Below are 24,223 nucleotides of genomic sequence, written 5' to 3'. Positions count from 1 at the left end.
AAAAAACAACAAAAAATAGCCAAAAATCTGAAGTTGCGTTCCAGATTTGAGGTTTATATCTTTACAAAGATAGCAATATCCCAATATCCTTGTCGGGACATATTTTGGTCCCCATGAGAAAACAAGCTTTCTGCAGTTTTATATTTTAAAAAAGCTGGTTTTTTTCTATGCCCTTACACTAACCCTACAACTAAATTAGGGGTAGGGTTAGTGTAAGGGCATAGAAAAAAACAGTTTGTACAGTAGTAGAAAAACCATTACGCCTATGGAATAATCCCATAAGACAGAAACCCAATGTGTGTGTTTGTGTAAACATCAAAAATATGTACACACTCTTGTTTTGACAACTTCTGTAAGTACATGTGGGTGTGACACACTGTACTTCTCTGTTCAGTTGAGTTGTTGTTGAGGAAGTTTTGTGCGCATGCGCGGACCGTTACATGTGAGTGAATCTGAGCACTTAGCCGCCGGTGCAGCATGGAAAGGAAAGGTGAGCATCAAAACCTAATAACTACTGTCCTCCACAACAGTCTGTAGCAACAGCGCTCGTGTAAATGTAAATAAAGCTATCATCCAGTCTGAATCATGTCCGTGTTGTGAACTGTGGCGCTGTGAGATTTCCCAGTATGTGCTGATAGAGACAAAAGCCCATGTGTGTTTAGCTGCTGCTAATATACGAATACTGCTGCTTTATATCAACATCCGCTTATATTGAGCTGTATGTCAGAAACGCGGACAAATGTTACTTATTTATTCATCTTTTTTAGTGTGCTTCTGACTGTAATCGCTGTTTGTTGTAGGTATTTTTATGTGTTTTTTCTTGCAGCCTCCTTGTTGTGAGCTTTTGCTAGCTGAACTTTCTCTTGTTTTGGTTCGAGTTTCAGATTATGTTTAACGTAAATGTGTTTATTAATCTAATGTTATTCTGCTTTTGCAGTTTTTGTGTAACGTTACATCACAAATTGATAAAACGACTCTATTTCAATATTTTTCTGACCGTGGTTACCGCCTAAAATGCACGTTAACGTCAACCGTAAAACCGTGATGAATTATTAGGAAATATAGGAACAATACAGTACGCTAATTAAATGTTTTTTGTTTTCCCCCAATCGTTTTGTGTCTTGTCTATTGTTGACAGTTTTGGCTTTGGTTTAAATGTAATGTGGTCTCTTAATTTTTTTTTTAGTTTTTTTGGTGACAATAATGTATAAAGTCCTAATATTGGTGTTTTAACCTAAAAGAGATAATAATTTCAGTTAATATAAAAGACTAACATGTTTAGCTGTAGATATGTGTACCATATAATTTATAAGAAGTGCCCAAATAAAACTCTTTGTTTTGCTAAGAACTTCATTTGGACAACTTTAAAGGCGATTTTCTCAGTATTTTGATTTTTTTTTTTTTTGCACTCTCAGATTCCAGATTTTTATAAATAGTTGTATCTAAGTCAAATATTGTTCTATAACAAACCTACATTAAACGAAAGCTTAATTATTCAGCTTTCAGATGATTTATGAATCTCAATTGCACAACATTTCTGACATATAACTTATAAGAAGCGCCCAAATAAAACTCTATTTGTTTTCTGACAGTACTTGCACTTCAGGCGAGGAAGAAAAGGACCAAAACCAAGAAACCTGGCAAAAAGTGAGTAAAGTCCAGTTAGGACTCTGTTAATTGTTTGCTATTGGGTTGTGAAAGGATATCTGAACATGATTCAGAAACATTAGTAATTCTGGAAAACAACAATGGTGGAAATAGTTATAATGGTGATGTGCTCTCACTGTTGAAAAAAAACATATGCTAGTTAGTTATGTTTTGATGCTGGTTTATGCTGGTCTTTAGCTGGTCAAGGATCAGCCTAAACCAGCATCCCAGCATCAAAACCTACCTAACCAGCATATGGCATATGGTTAGGCTCCCAGGTCTATTGAGAGATCATTGTTTATCTGCAAAAAACAGCATCTCTATGCAATCTTATGAAGTCGTTTAAACATCCTCGAAATTCAATATTGCTCTATTCAAAGCACTCTCTCCAAGGTTAGCTAAAAAATATCAATACACATCAAGATCACAAAAGGGTGAAGGAGGCTATTCTGTTTGAATGGAAGTCAGTGGAGAAGATATTTCTATATAAGCTGCTTTTGTGTCAAAACAACTTGCCACAAAACTAAATGCGTTCAATATCTTGAATTTAGGCCTACTCACTAGGCGCTTTTCTATTACAGATTTGCGCAAAACTTTGGCAATATGTTATAAATGTTGATTAAAAAGTATTTAAAAAATGCAGTTTCCATTAACCGATGTTATGCGACTGAAACATTTTTTTTCCTCTTGCGATAAGTCATGGCAATGGATTTTTGTGGGATTTTGGCTATATTTAATCGAATGTGACCTCTAAATGTGAGAAAAAAAAACGTGTCCATTGCTGTTCTGCGAAATATTTCTTTTTCGAATTGCCTGAAAAACCACCTCAAGTGAGCGTAAAAACCTTTTTGCAATATATGGAAGTTTTTGCGCAACTGACGCACTTCCATTAGGCTTATTTTCAATTCACAATTTAAATTTTCCCCAATTTAAAGTTTTGGGTTTTCCCAGATAAAAGACTACCATTGTGAAAATTTGTGGCAATTTCTTTGGTCATGGCTCCTGAACGGTGGTCTTACATTGTACTGTGAGAGAGGTTGAAAGATGGCTGGTGTCATGGTCTTATGACCAAAGGTAGCCTACGAAAATCTTCTGCCAGTGTCAAATTCAGGATAACCATCTCACTGTGTGTTTGCTGCTACAACCTGTGTCTGCTGACTAACCAATATAAATGCAGCATGAAATGATGTATTCATCAAAACAACATGGCACTAAAGCTTAAAAACCATGGAGGTGAAAAAGAAGGAAAAAAGCTGTTTTTTGGTTTGTTAAATTAAAAGCATCGTTAATGAATTTAAGTGTATTTCTTCTGGAGTAAGAGCTTGCATTGTAAGTGATGCACAAAAATATTGGCACATAAAATCGTTTGACCGAAACAGCAAAAAATGAATTTCCGTTTTCAGCCCAAAATGGTTTTGCAGGGCTGAGACCACTGACTGAAACGCTTTTTAATTAGTCCTTCTCTGATGGTGCATTTTGACTGTGTTGTGTTTATGGATAAGCTACAACACATCAGCTGTGTGGACACTGGTTTGACAATATTGATTTCTCAAGTATTTCAGAATTATTCAACCCCCACAAGTCAAATTTGGTGCAGAATCTTTTATTCTATAAAACCACCAATAAACGCTGCTTAGAAGCTTCTGTCAGCTCTCTACTGCAATCTTGGCCCATTCCTCACCTGAAAAAGCTTTTAGATCGCTGATAATCTTTGATTTTCAGTTTGTCACTGCTTTCTTCAAATTCAACCAAATATTTTCAATGAGAATTAAAGCTGGAGACTGAACAGGCCACTCAAGAACATACTATGACTGATCCCTGAACCAAGCAGAAGTAGATTTGGATGTATACTTTGGACGTGATTGTCCTGCAGGAAAGTTGACCATTAGTTTAAGTCTTTGCACCAAAGTCATCACAATTCTTGCCACAATCCATGGGTCCAAAAAGTTCCAGTTTGGTCACATCACTCCATAAAACATTCCTCCAAAACTCCACAGGTCAATACAAATGAATTTTAGTAGTAAGGCACATCTGCCTTTTTTGTTGTTCTTGGTCAAGAGTGGTATTCAACAAGATGCCTCAACATGAAACCCATGCTTGTCTTGTGTACATCTTATATTCTGCATTGAAATGTTGTTCCTCCTTTCGTCAGGTCATCTCGCAAGTCTTTGGCTGTACATTGCAGGTTTTTCTCATTGCTCTGATCAAACATTTTATGATATTGTGCTTTTTTTGTTCAACATCCTCAAAGGTTTTCTGGTACAATACACTTTAAACTAAGGAATAAGGCTTCCAGCTGTGTCTCTAGGAACTTTTAATGTCTTGGAAATCTTCATGTAGCCTTAGACTTTCTAATATAATATAACTTCTATATAGCTTTTGTGAGAGCTCTGTTGACTTTGCCATATTTGCTACTCAACTTCAGCACATGCATGGGCTAAATGTATGTATGTGTAACACCCTAAACTAATTCTGTAATTAATAGACTTTTGTTTTTCTGAAGAACTTTTAAGAACTTTAAAATTAAGATTCTTTTTGATGTGGCATTAACAGTGAAAGTCAGTAGGGATCAGTGATGTCAAATATGTTGAACTCTGTTCTCTTTAAGTTTGGCCAGTTTTTCTCGTCACATCTTTGCTATGTCTGTCTCTTAAAACAAAAGTAAAATAAACCAATGCTCAAGAATCAGAAAAACAAATGTAATGGAGATCATTGACACTCTAAATTACACCCACAAATTCTGGGAATAAATGTGACCCTGGACCACAAAACCGATCTTAAGTAGCACGGGTATATTTGTAGCAATAGCCAAAAATACATTGTATGAATCAAAATTGTATTTTTCTTCCAGCCAAAAATCATTAGGATATTAAGTAAAGATCATGTTCCATGAAGATATTTTGTACATTTCCTGCCGTAATTATATAAAAACATTTTTGATTAGTAATATGCATTATTTGCACATCTTTAAAGACTAATTTCTAAGTATTTAGATTTGTTTCACCCTCAGATTCCAGATTTTCAAATAGTTGTATCTCGACCAAATACTGTCCTATCCTAACAAACCATAGAAAGCTTATTTCAGGCAGAGCTCTGAACCGGTTCAAGGAACGAAAACGAAAAACGAAAACAAATGACATTGAACAGGAACAAAAACGAAAACGGAAACAGAAATTCCAAATTAACCGGTTAATAACGGTATTTTTATCGTTCTCTTTATTATGTCAATTTGGCAGACCAAAAACATAAATTCAAATTGTGTGCGCAAATGTGACGGTGACATACAACGTGAAATGCCCGCGAAGCAGACGTCATCATCATAAGCAGAGCCCTTTCTGATGTGACGAGCTTAAGGTTACCAAGCACCTGGCTGTTTCATGTGCAAAGGTATGTTTAGGTTTAAGTTATTGTAGCCTAATTAAAACTTGTAGTTTAAGGCCCTGATCACACCGAACGCGTTTTTGCAGTGAGAGGCGCCTTTTTTGAATGGTTTTCTGTTGGCAGCCTCGCGTTTTTGCAGAAGCGCTCTGAGCGCCTGAAGTTGGGAAAAAAAAAAGCAACTCTGAGCGGAAAAACGGCTGAGGTCATTTGCGTTTTTTCCATTGTCCAATCGAATGAATGGAGAGGCGGGCCTTCTGTTGTGGTGACGAAAGTTTACCGTTGCTTAAAAAGTCCGGAGACTGCAAGAAATGGAGGAGAAACTTTTGGTGTCTATCGTGGGTAACCCGGAGCTGTATTTTTTGGGGTTTCTGCTAATATGACAGTTTAAATAACAGCAAAAAACAAAGATTTTAGAGCGCTCGCGCTATAATTCTTTGATTTGACTGACAGGACAGCGGTTTTGGTCGTTGCTTAGCAACATAAAAACCGCAGCACACTGCTCTTTTTTTAAAAGTCACCAAAGAAAAAGGCAGTGCTGTGCGCCTCGCGTTTTTAGAACTAAAAGACGCGTTCGGTGTGATCGGGGCCTTAGTAGGTTATAGATTAACTTTTGCTGAAGCCCATCCAGTTTTTCCAGTAGCCTATTTGGTATATTATAATTGAAGTTGTTGATCTGTTGTGTTAAATGTAAAAAAAAAAAAAAGAAAGAAATCTATTGTTGTTTTATAATGTTACAATGCGTTATGTTTTCTTTTACTTTTATGCATTAAATGTAAAATCATATCCACTATCTGGAGTTCTGTTTTGTTTGAGTGAAAATAGCGTATAATAGGCTATTATGTATATTAGGTAATAAGTCAACAGGTTTTTATCGCAGATTAAGCCGTGTGGTCAGGATGTTAAGCGGATGGTCTTGAAGGGGCTTATTTCGCTATAGTATTATCAAACAAGAAAATAGTTTTAAAAAAAATTATTAGCGCATTTGTAACGAGTTTCCAGGTGAACTCGTTTACTTTCGGTTTTAAAGACATTAAGTTCAAATGACACGAACACGGAATTTGGTTTAATCATTTGTAAACATAATGCCAAACATGTTATTAAAAGGCACACTCTATCTATCTATCTATCTATCTATCTATCTATCTATCTATCTATCTATCATCTAATCTATTGTAATCTAATCTAATCTATTGTAATCTAATCTAATCTAATCTAATAAAATAACGTTATTAACCGGTATTTTTTCTAGAAAACCGTTTTCGGAACGTATTGTTTAATGAGGAACGCAAGAACAGAAACGTTATAATATCTATTCTGCTCGGAGTGAACCGAATGGATTATTTTTTCGTTTTTAAGCCCTGATTTCAGGTGATGCATAAATCTCAATTTTTCTAAAAAATTGACCCTTATGACTGTTTTTGTGGTCCAGGGTCACAAATGATGGATCGTGCAAACTGTAAGTACAGTACAGTGTATTTATGTATGTATGTATGTGTGTGTTCCTCTGTTAAATACTGGACAGCCTCTGAAGAGAGCCGTTACATAACAGTGCTTTGTGACAGCCATCAAGCCTGATGCGTTTTATTCCCTCTTTCCCTCACACACACACTCTCTTTCATCAACTGAATGCTCAGGTGAAGCATCAACAGAAGAGAACATGCCCTCTGGGGTCTGCTTGTGTCCTTGAAATACAACATGTCAGATCTTCGGCCCGCTGCAGGAGAGAGGCGTGGTGTGCGACTGTTCACCGTGAGCCTCTACAAAGGCAGTCATCGTGCAGTCTCCTCCTGCGCCGCGTTTACGCCACACCGTGTTAGACGAGAGTGAGTTTTCACTCACTTATCACCCTCCTCCTCTGCTCTTGTTTCTCTTGCCCTTCCCCTCCCTCCTGCGCTGCCTTGTTTTCCAGCTCGGTAGTGTTGAGGCGGCCAGTGAGCAGAGAGCAGGCTGGCACACTCTAGGAGATAGCTAGAAAGAAAGTCTCATCCGCGGTTCAACTGTGGCTCGCACCGTGCCGTCCTGCCCCGCGCTGTCCTCCTCTGCCATGTGGCTCCTGGACTGGATCGTTTCGCTCAACACTGCCGTGGTGAAACTCGCCAGCGGTCTGAGGTGCAAGTGAGTGCCTATGTGTGTGTGTGGATGGGAAAGAGCGGAGGCTGAGGTGGCACTGCTGACTTATTGATGCTGGATTCAATTTTAATCAGACAGCTGATGCGTTCGGGCGAGGTTCGGGTTAGATTGCTCCTTTGGGACACTTTGGAGAGCGCATGCCACAATAGCCTCTATTGTGGGATGCATGTTTGCGCCAAGTAAGTGGGATGGGTTTAGATCCTTGCAGACTTCTCTCTGCTGGTGCGACTGATGCATGCGTGCATGCAACTTGCTGACCTCTTGTATCTGCACCCTGTGTGTCCACCGAGTTGGGAAGCTGTCTCTCCAGGTGTGTACACCCTATCTGTCACTGTGCACAAGTTCTGGTGCAGTGCTGGAAAACTTAAAGGGCTGCAGTCAACTGCGCTGGGGTTTGTCTAGCTCTGAGGATGCTCATTATGTAAGCTGTATCCTCCACAACTGCAGCACAGGGGGTCTGGAGGACTGCAGATGGCAGAGTGTGTGGCTCTCAGTACGGACCGCATGAAACCAAATCAGGTCACAGTTTTGGGAAGCCGAGCGCCATGCGGATGCTGCACTGGCCTGTTTAGCAGCAGGGCGGCTCCTGTTTAGAGTCACTTGACAGATCAACTCTTTTAAGTCTTGAAATTTGCAAATATGTATTCGAAGATGCAAGGGTACTTCTTAATCATCACTGGGAGTATTGCTTGTGGTCAGGGATCTGATAATTTACTCACCCTCATGTCATCCAAGATATTCATGTCGTTTCTTCAGTCGCAAAGAAATTAAGTTTTTTGAGGGAAACATTCCAGGATTTTTCTCTATATTTTGGACTTCAATGGTGCTTAATAGATTGAAGGTTAAAAATGCAGTTTCAATGCAGCTTCAAAGGGCTGTAAACGATCCCAGCCAAGGAATAAGGGTCTTATCTAGCTAAACGATTAGTAATTTTCTTAAAGGGGTCATGGGATGCCTATTTTCCACAAGTTCATATGATTCTTTAGGGTCCTAATGAAAAGTCTATAATAGGGCTGGGTAAAAAATATCGATTCTCCGATTTTAATCGATCTTCAGTTGAACGCAACGATATCGATTCGGGAAATCCCCGAATCGATTCTTAATGCACGTGCTTCACGTAAGAGGATATGAATATTCCCCTCTCGTCCTGAAGGTGTCACTAGTGTTCCTGCTGAGAGAGTTTTCTCAACCGCTGGTGATCTAATCACAGCACAAAGGGGCTGCCTTAGATCAGATCAGAACATGTTGATCAGCTGCTTTTTTTGCAGAAAAATGATTAGGCTGTAGTTAAGAACTGTTAGTTTTATGGACAGTTAGAATGTTTTGTATAAGCAGACAAAGGCTTTATGATGGGCCTGTTTTGAGTGTTTTGAATTTAGAAAAAAGTTCTATTTCTTAAACATGTTTGAAGTTCTTAATAGATTTCACTGTTGCACTTTTACAGTCTTTTTATTTTTTACAGTAATTATGCATTTTGCAGTTTGTTTACATGGTGTACAATGGATGCACATATTTATGACTTCTTGTTACAGTGTTCATTTAAAATAAAAGTTGTTTAAAATAAACAACTGTGTGCACCCTATTATTAATGTAGATGTGTATTTCAGTAATAAACTTAAGTAGGAGAGTTTCAGTTACCAGCATTTATATCAAAATATGGATCACATGTCTGCAAAACTAACATTTTAAATGAAATATTGATAGCTAATCGATATCGAATCGAATTGAATCGAATCGAAATCGAAATCGAATCGAATCGAAACCATAAAAATAAGAATCGAATCGAATTGCCAAATTGGTCACAATACCCAGCCCTAGTCTATAATATACTTTGGTAAAAAAAAAATCTCAATAGTAGTGTAATAAAACACCTTTTTACTTTGTCAAAATCAGCTCAGCAAAAAATCTGCTCATTTTATTGCATGGTCCCTTTAAATGTAAATGAACTCTGCTCGCCCCGCCCCTCTCTGCCGTGGGATTATGAGCCGTAATGTTTACTTTAGCCACGTTTAGCGGCGAAACTTGCCAACAAGCACATTATTAAGAAAGACCGTTTGCAAAGATGCATATAAAAAAACCTTATACTCACTTCTGCTGTGGGTGAAGCTGCATCAGGAACGATTCACACAAACTAGACACATATGTAGATCAGGACCGGCACAGAGCTAGACAAGACGGGCATTTGAGGTTAAAAAGTATATAAATTGTCCTTTTTTTAAAATAAAAACCTGTTGTGTCGCTAGATAAGACTCTTACTCCTCGACTGGGATTGTTTAGAGCCCTTTAAAGTTGCACAGAAACTGCATTTTTAACCTTCAATCCATTGAGCACCATTGACGTTCACTATATGGAGAACAATCCTGAAATGTTTTCCTCAAAACAATTTCTTTGCGATTGAAGAAACACATGAACACCTTGGCTGACATTGGGGTTTAGTAAATTATCGGGGAAGTTTTAATTTTAAAGTGGATAAATCCTTTGAGTATTAAACTTGGGTTTGTAATGTTTATGCAGCAGACATGAATCGTACGTCAATTCGTGAAGCTTATGAGCAGAGGTACTTTATGCATTCAAACTAGGGGTGTGCATTGACAAAAAATGATGTCTTTATTTTCAGAAATTTTGTCTAAAATATATTGCTAGGTTTATGACTGCCATGAACAGTTGACACCCAAAGCTTTTGATTTTCTTCATATTCTGAGAGATGGTTAGTAATGGGTTATCTACCCATTCTGGACATTTTTACCTTTATAATGCCAATTTTTCTTACCTAATTAACTGCATGCACCATCTTTTGTGTGAAATTCTTATATTTGATCAATATATATTTTTTAAACCGTTTACATTAGAGCTGCGTAGTTAATCTTTAAAAGATCGCCATCTCTATTCAAATACCCACGCGATCTTATTACTGAATGTCAACAAGTCAGCTGCTTTCATTCTGCTGCTGATCTAGAAAGAGCAACAAAATCAGTCTTTTCAACCACATTATGGTCATTATTTCTATGTTACAGACATTTAAATAACAGAAGTACTGGGATAAAAGTTTATAGTTTGGGTATAAGCACTTATACTATAACTGCACGTTTAAAAAGTATTTATCATTGAATTATTCATTCTGGAGATTGCAATAGTAAAACAGGTCTTCATTAATTGAGACACTGACTCCTTCATTTTTTAACATTTTGTTTGAATATATATTTTTAAAAACTTTTGCCAGCTTTTGTCAGAACCACTAGTAAATTACGTTATTTTGTTTAGATTTCTATTTTTTTTCTTTAGAATCGTGATCTCCAATTTGTTTATTACTATATGTATTAATTCATTAAAACAGAAGTTTTATTTCATAAAGTACAAGTTCATATCAAAATGCACATGCATTTTGTTTTTCAGTTAATTTAAATACTGTTTTCACCAGTATATTTCATCACTGAGAATTTCTTTAAAAAAAGTTTAAAAATCTCATCTCGTTCTTGTGAACCCAGTCTCGTGTCTTGATAAGTGTCTTGTCAAACCCCTATAGTACTAATATTTAAAATGATTTGGGGAGAAAATACTGGGGAATATATACTTTAAATATAAACCAAAAATTGCCAGGAGGTGGCAGCAAGTCTCTGCATGAGTGAGTCATTGAGTCATTCATTCAACAGATTCATACAAAGTCAAATGCTTTGTTTAAAACTATTTTTATTGATGAAATGGAGCAAAAACATGAACTAGTGTCTAAAAGTAGTCTAACCTACACTTCATAGTGTATGCGTGCACATTTTTGTTACTCGATAATGTCAAATCGTATATCCTTTAAACAACAATACAATATATATTGCACAACCGCTAAATCGAGCAACCTATTTTGTCCAGAAAACAATGCGTACAGGAACATCTTACGAAAAGGGCCTTCCTGTAGAATGCTGCTTTATGCCAGTACACCTGCCTGAAACGTTTGAGTGATCCTGAGGACCTTGATTAACTGATTCATATGTGTTTAATTCAGTTTGCGTCTAAACTCTGCACTTGGACCCTGTCATAGTTCATGCAAAAATGAAATGCATTCATTTAATTCATACCAACCTCCTACTGCACCCTAGTATTGTGGCAGAGACTTTTGCATGGGTAATATGCATGATACCCAAAAGTGTTACGTTTGGGTGGGGCTACCTGGTGCAACGCGGCAGAAACGGAAACTGAGCGACCGGCTGTCTGTGTGTTGTGTCGCTGCCGCAGCTGGTTTAGACACAGTGATGAGTTATGAAATGCATGTACTACTGTAAAACGCACACTGACTGAATCAGCAGAGACTGATGTGCTGTCATCATTGCCCTATGATAACCTGCCTCTCTCTCTGGTTGGCACAGATTGCATAACTCAGCAGGTTTAATCTAGCATGCCCAATGATGCTCAGTTAACTGCAGCTCTCAGACCGCAAGCTAATTCCATCAGTCCTAGTATGACACCCCCTCATTGTCCAATAAAGCTTGGTTACTTGTTCTGTATGGTACAGAGTTCAGAGTAAAGTGCAAAATTGCATTATAATGAATGATCTTTCTCATGCATTTACCCAAACTTAATGTGAAGAGCACATAGGGCTCACAAAGATTTAAATATGTGGTGAGTGGTGAACTTAAGTGTAATTGACATTCGTTAGTTAATTAAACATGTGGTTGGGCCTCATAATAGCAGTTAATTAAATCATTTGGAAAGCCACAACTACATGTTTCAAATGTTTGTTGGCCTAGGTGAGTGCTGAATACATGTGTCTGACTGCTGTGCTCATATCCTCTTGTGTTTGTTTTGATTGCACAAGTGAATATCTCTGCTTTTATGAAGGCCAGCCAGCTGTCTGTTGAACATTGACATGAAGTGGTTATATGTTAAAGATGCAGACCTTCCTTTTGTAGACTTGTGTAGAATCTCTAAGGAAGTTCTAAAGTAGAAAACTGCCACGATAAAATGAAAAACTGACATATCTATCTGCCTGCTGAGATCAGGATGTTCTACCAAATTGAGCAGCACGACAAGGATTTGTTAGAACTAGATTTGCTGGCAGAGCTCTGGGCCTTCAATAAAACAAACTGTCCAGACATCACCAGTCTCAGACTTTGGCCTTTTTAGGAAAGTGTCATTTATGAGACACTAAGAGTAAGTTATGCCTGGAGAGTGCCTGAAACAATGTGGAGTATGATTTTATGCTGTGATGAGAAGAAAGCTCATCTGAAAACTAAACACAAGCCAAACGGACAGTAGAAATACTGTTCAGTCAGTTTGTGTTAGCTTTTATGCTTATTAAGGTGCAGTCACACCATTGTTCAGTGACATTTTGTGGGCGATGTCCAGTCAATTAAATATGGACCCGCGTAATCAGGAGTTTTACATGAGGGTGTAAAAGTTCCACAATTAGATTTCCCTTGTGGTCAAGTGAATTTACCCCAAAAGTGAAGTAAGCAACAAAGACAAGGGAACAGAAAGGGGGCATTTATAAACTGAACTTCATCTTTTTAGAGCATTCCAATACATTCATATTTTCATAACATAACATTATGGCTATATAAAAATTGCAAAAAAAATCTTTAAAACAAGTAAACATTGGCATCAGGCTTTTTGAAAAAAATGTATGCCAATATATCTTGTTGATAAGATAAATAGCTCACATGTTCTTAAGGCATGATAGCACTAAGATAACTTCAGCAGAGTGGTCATTCTTGAAGAGACAATGACCTCCCCTGGGTTCCTCCGGTAAGCTCTTTTATTTACTTTTGCGGCACTGTTGGCCTACTTGTACTAAATGAAAGTAGTATACATAAATAAGATTAAGATACTTAAAATATACAGATACTTTTTTGAATCTAAAATTACTTCAATTGGTTACACCTAAAAATGTTAAGTTTATTCAACTTAATTTATTACATTTTATCAACTTAATTTTCCTAGGTCAATCACACTTACATAATTTTAGTTCATTCAATCCTAATATATATCAACTGCATATGTGAACAGCTGGATAAACTTAATTTTTTTTTAGGTGTTACCAATTTAAGTAATTTTGAGTTTTTTCAACTTAATTACATTTTATCAACTTAATTTTCTTAAGTCAAATCAACTGCATTCTTAACTTAATTCAACTTAAATTGAATTTCTCATTGAACCATATTATTCTATTATCTGCAAATAAAAGCATAATTTCAAACTTAAGTTTTACGTATAATTTAATGTTAAATTCTTTAGAAATTAGAAATTATTAACGTTCATTCATTTGTAAAAAAGTTTCCAATGTAAATTTATTCTCTTAAACTTAAAACAATCCATTCTACTGTTAACTTAGCCTTTTTTACAAAGTACTTTGTCTTTGCACTGCACCAAACACTTTATGCCCCAAACTGAGCCACTAATAGGCAAAAATCTAATATCGTGCATCCCTGTAAAGCCAAGCTTGACACCTATTTTGTGTTTATGTTTTATCCAATTAATAGATTGTTGATTTAAATGACAATAGATTATGGCAATTTGCTTAAATAATAACTCTAATGACAAATCAAGTACTCCCTTGAATTTGGGTCTCCATTAGAACCCCATCCCATTGGCTCAAATGACTTTTAACAGGTGCTTTCTTTAGTGGTTGATTACAGTTCCTACTAAATCATGTTATGATAAATGTTTGAACTATGTTATAATGACCACAAATGGATCGTTCACCCAAAAATGAAATTACGCACCCTCACGTCGTTCCACCCGTAAGACTTTTGTTCGTCTTTAGAACTCAAATTAAGATATTTCGAATTAAATATGATGTACCCGCCAAAAGTTATACTTTGGTCTTACCAATTTCTGGTGTAATAGTTCTGTAATATGTGACCCTGGACCACAAAACCAGTCTTAGGTAGCATGGGTACATTTGTAGCAATAGTCAAAAATACATTTTATGGGTTAAAATGATCAATTTTTCTTTTATGCCAAAAATCATTAGGATGTTAAGTAAAGATCATGTTCCATTAAGATAGTTTGTACATTTCCTACCATAAATATGTCAAAACTTAATATTTGATTAGTAATATGCATTGCTAAGAACTTCATTTGGACAACTTTGAAAGGAGATTTTATCAGTATTTAGATTTTTTTGCACCCTCAGATTCTAGATTTTCAAATAGGTGCATCTCAGCCAAATATTGTCATGTCCTAACAAACCAAACTTAAATGAAATTATTTATTCAGCTTTAAGATGCTGTATAAATCTCAGTTTAAAAAAATTGACCCTTATGACTGGTTTTGTCATCCAGGGTCACATATTAAGTTGCATTTACATGCATTACTGTTATATTTGTTTTGTTTCCTACCATCGTACATGTGGGTAAGAGAATGATGCTCTGGGGCTGCTCTTTAGTGAAAGGAACTGAAAACTTGTTTCCTTCAAGAGCCAAATGGATGAAACCCAAATATAGGCAAATCCTAGTGGAGAGCCTCTGTAAGGTAACCAAAGATCTGCATTTAGAGAAAGATTTGACTCAAAACACTTGGAAGAAAAAGCTCTAAAGAACTTTAAAGTTCCTTTTATGAGCTATGAAGAAAAAAAACAAAATAAAAGTTTACCAGTTTTTGGTCTGTTGCTGTAGTGGAGGAATGAATAGAGACAGGAAAAGATGGGGAATGGGTTGGAAAAAATCCCACCATGACTCAATGTGTCAGTACATGCTGCTAGGCCAACATGCAAATCATTTTATTTTGATACGTAAATGTGTTGATGTGCAGCGGAAATGATTCCTTTCTCAAAGGGTGAAATTTATTCAGGGCTGTAACAGGAACAAAATGTCAAGAATTTAAAGCAGTGAAGTGCATACTTCCTGAAGTACTGACACACGCAAGCGCTTATATAAATGTATCAACGGTATGAAATGCTTGTTAATTGCATAATGTTAAATTATGCAATACACGTGGCAAAGTGTTTTATAGCCCTGTCAGTCAGCAAGACCCTACCTTTCTTCTGTTGCCAAAGGTTTTGTGGTTGCTAAGAAACTAGTAGACCATTAAATGCATTTTATCTAATGACGTGTCCTACTGTAGGACCGGGGCAGCTTTGCTTTGAAGAGTCCTGCGTGCTGCACATTTTTCAGCTTTTTGGTGGTGCACTTGCATGAGACTGTACATCTTTAGATTTTAATGAACAGCTCCATAACAGTCAGTCATTTTGTGATTCATAGTGGAGAGTCTCTTGTCTTTTTGCATTGTATTAGTTCATAACAGCATCCTCCACCCACGTCTCTCCATCTATCAGAAGAGCGCTTGATGAGTGGAGGCTGAGAGAGTGTATTATGTTGTGTTTGTTTGCACCTGTCTGTCTCGACTTGCTCTCGTCTGGAGCACCGCTTTGGACAGGGTTTGTTTTCAGAGTCTGACCTCAACAGAGGTGAATATTTATAAATGGTAAAAAGACAAACATTTCATTTCAGATAAAGTGGAGTAATAATGTGGTCAAGTAGTTGGCCAGCATGTTTGGCCACATAGGGATTTGTATTTTGTATCTAGCATGGCTGGATTGTTATTGCGCATGCATTTTGAGAAGAGGACCAGCATGAACAGTGTAGTCTATTATTGAAAACAAATGATTCCTATGAGCAGATTCTTTTTGACTAGATCAAAAACATCCAGAGTGACTGGTGTATTTCAACCAATTCTGAACAAATAGTTCCTGTTTTATTTTACTAAATCAAAAACAAGCAATGTGGTCCAACTGACTCTTATAAACCATCTTTTTCTTTCCTTTATTTTTTCCCTTTTTTTTTCTTAACCAAATCGAAAATAAACATCGCAACTAGATTAGTAAAACTGGTTGCTGAAAAAATTACTCAAAAACAAAAACAGTGTAGTCCAGCTGACTTGGATATGTCAAACTGTCCAGTCCATTTTTTTTTACTGAAAAAAGCAGTGTAGTCCAACCAGTTCCTGAACAAATGACTCTTATGAGCCTTTTCTTCCCCCCTTTTTGATATTTTTAACTGAAGATGTACAATGCAATGAGTTTGGTACAACTGATTCTTCAGCAAATGACTCTGAGTTGGTTCGTTTGTACTGAATGAAAATGTTTCTTATTAAAACTACAAAAGTCCTTCATTCAAGAGCAGTGAGTGATTTTTCTTTGTATTTTTACGTTTTAATATTAAGCACAGAGTCGGCAGAAGAAATATGATTTGTTGCCGCTTTAAGAGCCACGCGGATCCAATATATTGTTACATACGTATTTACATTCTGAACTGTTTATGATCATTTAAGACATAACTGACAGGGGTTTACATGAATAATCACTAAGTGCCTCATTTTGAAATATTTTTGCGTGTTTCTGACCGTTTAGGCGGCACCTTGAGCTAAAAGATAACTTCACATGTCCGTGTTCTGCTCCGTCTCTGAGCGCATACACAGAACAGCGCATGTTCTCATTTTTGCTTTTAAAAACAATCAAAGAAACATTAATAAATCAAGCACGTCCTGTTTTATGAAAGTCACGTTACATCAGGGTTTCCGCGGGGTCTTAAAAAGTCTTAAAAAGTCTAAAATTTAAAAATCTAAATTTTAGGCCTTAAAAAGTCTTAAAGTCGCTGTTCTAGGTCTTAAATAATTTTACACGGGTCTTATTTTTCCGATGTCCATGTAACGCTACCTCTAATGCTCATTTAAATTCTCTTTCTGTTGTTTCCGTGGTGTTGTAGTTCTTTATTTCACTATTCCAAATATAATTTGCTGAATTTAAACTACAAATGAGACCAGCATGCAATAGCCAATCAGCTTTCTGTTATTGGCGCGAGTCTCTCTCGGATTGTACCGCAGAAGTCAAATGGATTTAACTTTTTAGCTATGAGGAAGTGCAAGTTTAGCGAAACTGGGCTTGGAAAAACTGAATATAGGGCTTGGCTAAGGCCAGTTGCTAACAACTGTAGATTTTTTTTCTCCCTCTGTGGAAGTTTCTGCGTCTTCAGACAGAATCGCAGTATTTATATAACATTTATAATATATATATTTATAAATCAATAAATGTATTTAAAACATTAATCTCACTTTTAATTTTGCAGTGTAAATTATGTAATCTCACTGCTAACAGCCATTTAGAATTTATTGATAAATTCATAAAATAAATTTCAAAGGTACGCATACATTTCAAAAGTAAAAAAAAAAAAATCGCTTCAGAATTTTTTTTTTTAAATCAGATATTTCTAGTGGTACTTTTATGGGGATATTTTGTGTGGAATAGTATCTGCTGATATGGAAAGTTCACTGTATATCGTAGTAATAAATTTAATTTATGACAGCCATGAAATTGTTTACTTTTTACATTAAACACATTAAATATCACATATGCATGTAATATAATATCTATTTCCATTACAGGTTAAGGTCTTAAATTTCATATAAGGTGGTATTAAAAAGGTCTTAAAAAGTCTTAAATTTCACTTGTTCATATCTGCAGAAACCCTGTACATGATTTTGCTGATTTGCATGTGAAATTAGGCTTTTATTCCTTTTTATGTACAGCACTTTGAATTACCATTGTGTATGAAATGTGCTATATAAATAAACTTGCCTTGCCTTGCCTTGCCTTTTATAGAGGAGTAAAAGCGCACCACTGGAAAGGGGCAATAATCGTTTTATCTTGATGATCGTTTGAAGTTGAAATCGAAATCGAAACTGAATATCGATTAATTGCGCAGCCCTACTTAAGAATCATTTCTAAGTCTCATTAAAACATGTTTTTTTTTTTTTTTTGCAAGAATTAAAGTAACTCATCATTTGGCGGTAGAATTTTTTATTTTTATTATTATTTTTTTATTATTTTCTCAAATATTTTTCATCTAGCCACTGACATGGTCAAGATTTTTCAGTGCAAAACTGCTGTTCTTGCTCCTGTTCTTGTGAAAAAGAGACGTCTGATCGGCATCAAGTTCAATCATTTTACTCTCCTGAATGCTCTTGTGCTTTAACTTGCAATAGATACTATAAAGCCATTAAAGTGATAGATTGGGGTCTTTCATTCGAGACATTCTCAGTCAAGTAGCTCTCATGTAGTTGTGTACGTCTCAGAGGGGCGAGAGATAAGAGTAATTGATTGTGTGGAGTGCCCTCTTACACAGACCCTCTCTCTCTCGCTGCCATGACTCACTGCTGCTTACCTGCCATCACTAATAAGGATGTAAAGAGGCTTGTTTAGACTGAGACACGGATGTTATGAGCAAGACACCGTCTAACTCGCCTTCTTGTGAGCTGCTGCCGTTTCCTGCTGTAATTAGAGAGAGAGCAGATGGGATGAGTGACGGCAGAACGCGTCGCGTTATGAAGGAGAAACGAGGAGGCGGCAGTGTTTTTTACCTGCAATGCAGTGCTTGCTTTCCCCAGCCAATCAGAGCGCAGGGCACAGAAAGATGGGCGGGCTCTCGTTGCTCGTCAGAGCGAGCAGGAGAGGGAGGGACGAGCGAGTGAGCAGACGGTTCCGGCTCCTCAGTGTTCAGCCTCACTGTGCATCTGTGTGCACTGAGGTGGCCCTCCTCTGCCTCTGGTACATGGCTCTGTCTCTGGCCTGCCAGCCCCTGTTGCCTTCATTAGCACTCTCTCTGATGGGCATCCGCGCGTCTTGTAGGTAAGAAGCAAACTCGCACCTTTGTTTGCATCTTTGGTGTGTCTTAAGTGCGTGTCTGGTGCGCCTTATGTGTGTGTGCAAGCTTTGATTTTATTCGTGATTTGACAATTTGCTGTATGTAGTTTAATACAGTTGCTTGTGTCAAATTATTTAAAAAAATTTAAATAAGCAAATGAGTTTGGGAAACTGTTTATTTCAGTTGTGTAGTTGTATTTGTTTTAACTGAAATTAACTGTTAGGGTTATGTTAGGAAATGTGCAGTTTATGCACGGTTTAAAAACTAAAGTTGCATAATCTGGTATTTGTATTTGTATGATAACATATTCAAACATTTTTTTGCATGACGACAAAACAGAAATGTATTTATAAGCGTAATAGTGTGTCATAATATTTGGCAGCCCAACGGATAATCAAATATGTGACCCTGGACCACAAAACCAGTCTTAAGTCGCTGGGGTATATTTGTAGCAATAGCCAAAAATACATTGCATGGGTCAAAATTCTAGATTTTTCTTTTATGCCAAAAATCATTAGGAAATTAAGTAAAGATCATGTTCCATGAAGATTTTTTTGTAAAATTCCTACTGTAAATGTATCAAAATGTAATTTTTGATTTGTAATATGCATTGTTAAGAACCTAATTTGGACAACTTTAAAGGTGATTTTCTCAGGATTTAGATTTTTTTGCACCCTCAGATTCCAGATTTTCAAATAGATGTATCTCGGCCAAATATTGTCCTATCCTAACAAACCATACATCAATAGAAAGCTTATTTACTGAGCTTTCATATTTTATATACATCTCAGTTTTGTAAAATTTAACCTTATGACTGGTTTTGTGGTCCAGGGTCACATATAGTTGTGCAATGTTGTATATCATGAAAGGTGTGCAAATATCTCATTATTCAAATATTTATTGGTAAAACTAGTCAGAAATATATTCATTCAATGTTTTATTGATATAATCGAGCAAAAACACGCATAAATATTTCATTATGCAAGCATTTAGTAGTAAACTACTATTCAAAAATATACCCATGCAATTTTTTATTGATATCATGAAAAGTAGAAAAATATATGTATATTTATTTAGTTCAAAATTGCTAGTTCCTATTAAAATATGTATTCATGCAATGTATGTGCAGGTTAATTATGCATTTCGTTGTACATAATAGCATAATCCTGGATAATACAAATACTGAATAGAAATAATAAGTAATGCATTTCAAAATATTAACTATTTACCAAACTGAATAGAAGCAGTTTCCCAACTGAACACCTAAATGCTTAATTTGAAGCTCTGTATGCGTCTTTCTGAGTTGATCAAACTCATCTCAAAAGACATGCACTCGTGTCCTTGAAGGTGCTGCTTAAAAAAGCATGCTGGACACACTCTGTGTGAAGTTTTCAGATTAAATCCAGCCTTCCTAAAGAGTCTGACTGAGATAAATCATGGCAGAGGGGAGATGAAAGCAAGGGAGACGTGTTGAATGCACGCTGTGCTGTAGCCGTGCGATGAAACGACCCCTCGCTGTTTTGCACACCTTCACCTTTATAGAGATTTGTATACAGACAAGCTGAACCCCAGATACACGTTCATGAAAATCCACTGCCACAATAGTGGGAGAAGTCCCCAAGTTCCTCTACTGACGGCAGCATCGATGCAATCAGGAGCAAAACCACAGGTGGGAAAAGCCACATGGGACAGGTTTTGCTCTAAACGAAATTGATTTCAACAACCTTCCTTTGCTTGGGGCTCCAGTGCTGCAATGCAGTTCGCACGCGAATGCAAACAACGGTAGCAGGGTTTTCAGAGCCGGGCATTGGCGTTACTTTGAGAGTAGATTGTTTTGATGCGTGCGTGAGCACTCTGACACAAGACAAGAGAATGTCAGACGTGTTGTGGTTTGTTGTGTGGGCTGGAGAACTTCTGAAGGCTGAGCTCTGTATTAAGAGTGAATTTAACTCTCTGTGCGCCGAACGTTTCTCCCTCCCACTCACGACGCTCGCACAGACACACACAGCCCCCTTGTTTTTCTCTGGCTGAATGTGTTATGAAGGATGTCATGCGTCAAGAGGCTCGGGAGGTGAAGTTTTGGTTCAGATGAATAGTCCGTGCTGGTTGCTAAGGCTGGAGGCTTTTAATAGAAGCCTCCTTCACTGAAAAACAACTTAAAGTAATGGAGGAATTATGGAAATGTGATTCATAGACAGGATCCATGTGAGGCGATAAGAAAATAGCCTCTCTATTGCAGATTTTCGGACCACTCTTCACCTGTGATGTAGTCACTATCGAGAAGCCTGGCTTTGTAGTAAAGCGAATTTCAGAGATTCACAAACATACTTTACATGAACGACTCAATGTTCTGAGGTGGTGCTTAGTAAACATCACTTTATTCTCAGGTAAAACCTATATGTGACCTATATTTTTTGGAATTGAGATTCATGCATCAAAAGAAAGCTGAATAAATAAGCTTTCTATTGATGTATGGGAGATTAGGATGTTAGGATAGGACAATATTGGGCTGAGATACAACTATTTAAAAATCTGGAATCTGAAAATATTGAGAAATTTGTCTTCAGAGTTGTCCAAATGAAGTTCTGAATGCATATTACTAATCAGAAATGAAGTTTTAATATATTTATGGTAGGGAATTTACAAAATGTCTTCATGAAACATGATCTTTCTTTACTTAAAGGTTGTATCAGCGATTTCTAGCCTGAACGCTGATTGGTTGGTTTGTTTATCTGTGGAATAGTTGATAGCGCCGATTGTTTTTTTGGCATATCTCGGACCCTAGGCTGACCAGAGAGACGCGTTTTTTTCACAGACAATTTATGGGGCAGGCAGCGAGCGGATCGTGAAGAAAGGTCAGCTGAAATTGACACTTTATGTTTTAGGCTAGAAATCGCTGATACAACCTTTAATATCCTAATGATTTTTGGCATAAAAGAAAAATTGATAATTTTAACCCACATATATATATATATAAATTAGGGGTGGGCATAGATTAATTTTTTTAATCTAGATTAAATCTTGGAATTAATCTAGATTAAAATGGCTAATTTGAATTCTGCTGAAGGCATTCAGAATATGTGTGCTACCCAAATAATGACTAAAAGTAAGTCTTTGAGAATGGATCATAAAGCTCATAAAGCTGTTCTATGATAATTTGTTGATGAAAATAAATTATGTTCAATAAGATGTACTGTTTACTAACTAACTAACAATGAAATTATTTTTTCTACCTATTAGATTGTGTTTTTTTAACATCAACCCTACCCAACCCTAAATTTAGCCCTTACTGTAATAAAAAAAACAGTATTGTTGTACAGTGTGATAAAAATATACATCTACGTATGTATATCTATGGTAGCCAGTGTTTCCCCTACGTTTCCACTACTTCTACGTTCATGTTACACCGCACTTTATTTTGACAGGTTGCCGTGAAGTTTCTGTGTATACAGTATGATATGATGCTAGTTTTCTCAAATGAAACGGTATAAGTGACACAGCAGTTTTGGAGATTGAGTTTATCTGTTCATGTGAGATGCAAATGCCAAAAATTACCGGGAGCGTCACGTGTGTTTCAGTATGCGTGTAGTAAAAGCTCGTCTCCATCATTCATACATACAGCTAGGCAAACGGAACATACCGGATTCATATTAAAACGGTCTTTTTGCATTTCAGTTTTCACATACACTAGTCCATATCGCGATTTGAATTAAGTGACAGGTCATATTTGATTTATGAATCCAAAAAACTACGAATTTACGTGGCATTTCGCTATAGTAGATTCGGTTTTTATGAATGGAGGACGACGCGACCCCGTCTGTGTTTTGGCGGAGGAGACGTAAACGCGCGACCATATTCTAGGGGTGGGCGATATGGTAAAAATATCATATCACGATTTTTTCAAGAAATATCACGATTTTATCACGATTCTTTGTCATGTTGGTTTTACTTTTTTACAAGTTGTCTGAGTAGTACAGCCAAATTAATTTTTCTATTTTAAAACCAAAACCTTACAAGGTAACAAAATATAAAATAAAAGGAATGGCAGATATTTAAGCCAAAGTGGGCGAAGACAAAAAATCTTTGTCATTATTTTCTTTGTTTTTAAAAAAATAAGAACAAAGATAAGCTACATGTTACAAATACACATACTATACAAATAAAACAAACAGTGCTTTAATTTTCAGGTACAGTCCATGTATTTATCAGTAGCATTCAAGAAATTTAATTAACAAGTATAAAAATAAAACACTACACTATATACATAAATTATACATAGAAGCAACATTTAAAGCAACTGTATTGAAGTTCTTCAGTCAAGAGCAGTGAGTGATTTTCCTTTGTGTTTTGTTTTATTAGTGTACCATCACCCAAAAATGACAATTCTGTCATCATTTACTCACTCTCACATTTTTTTAAGCATAAAACATGCTGAACATAAAACTTATTTTGAATAATGTGGGTAACCAAACAGTTGCTGGGTCCCCAGTTACTTCCATATAATTTATTTATTTATTTTAAGTCAGTAGGGACCAGCTACTGTTACCCACATTCTTCAAAATATCTTATTTTGTGTTAAGCACAAGAAAAAAAAAATTAATAGAGATTTAGGACATGTGAGTGACAACATTTCTGGGTGTACTGTCCCTTTAATGACAATCGACAGCATGTTTAGCTCTGTCGCAGAGCTGCACGCATCTATACAGGCGCGCATCCGTTTTTCTCTTAACTGTTTACTTTCACTTTAGACAACCGACTGTGTTTATATGTAATCCTTGCGTGTTTTTGACAGTATAAGCAAATTAAACGCCAAAGATAGCTCAGTTTAGTAATCAGGTGCTGTTTGACAGGCTTTTAGCGCACGTGCTTCAGGTTTACGCGCTCATGAAGCGCATGCCAGAACAGCGCGCGGACCAAATGGCGTTATTTTACCGGCAAGACTTTGAAGCACATTCAAATAATGTACTTTTGTGATCGCGAATATGAATAAGTGCAGTGTCCCGTGAGTGAATGTACAGTATATTAAGACGGAGGCACACTGTAGCACGATACTACGATATTTATTCAAAAGCAGATCGTGGAGACATTTTAATCGTCCACGATCAAAAATCGTCATATCGCACACCCCTACCATATTCTATAGTCTTCGGTATACATCCGCGTTAAACTATCAAGGTGAAAGTCATCATAGCTTGCGTAGTTTAGACCCAGCTCCCAACCCAAATTTGAGAATAGATTAACGGCGATATTTTTTTTATCGCACGATAAGAGTCTCACGTTAACGCAGCACGTTAACGCCGATAACGGCCCACCACTAATATATATATATATATATATATATATATATATATATATATATATATATATATATATATATATATATATATATATATATATATATATATATATATATATATAATATATATATATATATATAT

The 24,223-nt window shown here is 36.5% G+C and overlaps 1 protein-coding gene across 5 annotated transcripts in view; it reads left to right on the top strand.

Moving 5' to 3' along the window:
- Nucleotides 1-434: 434 nt before the first annotated feature.
- The window catches only part of srpk1b (SRSF protein kinase 1b), a 66,111-nt gene continuing 42,322 nt past the window's right edge, over nucleotides 435-24,223 (top strand). Inside the window, exons 1-2 of one of the 5 annotated variants that reach the window (XM_073825696.1) lie at nucleotides 435-490; nucleotides 1,593-1,647. In XM_073825696.1, the coding sequence (XP_073681797.1) occupies nucleotides 478-490; nucleotides 1,593-1,647 (68 nt within the window). In that variant the 5' untranslated portion in view covers nucleotides 435-477. Of the gene's footprint in view, nucleotides 491-1,592; nucleotides 1,648-6,929; nucleotides 7,144-18,594; nucleotides 18,770-24,223 lie in introns of those variants that run through there. The other 4 variants (XM_073825697.1, XM_073825695.1, XM_073825698.1 and 1 more) reach the window with 4 other exon arrangements.

Source organism: Garra rufa, chromosome 20 (genome assembly GCF_049309525.1).
Source record: "Garra rufa chromosome 20, GarRuf1.0, whole genome shotgun sequence".
Classification (NCBI taxonomy): domain Eukaryota; kingdom Metazoa; phylum Chordata; class Actinopteri; order Cypriniformes; family Cyprinidae; genus Garra; species Garra rufa.
Note: the sequence above shows the minus strand (reverse complement) of the source record. Positions and strands in the feature narration are given on the sequence as shown.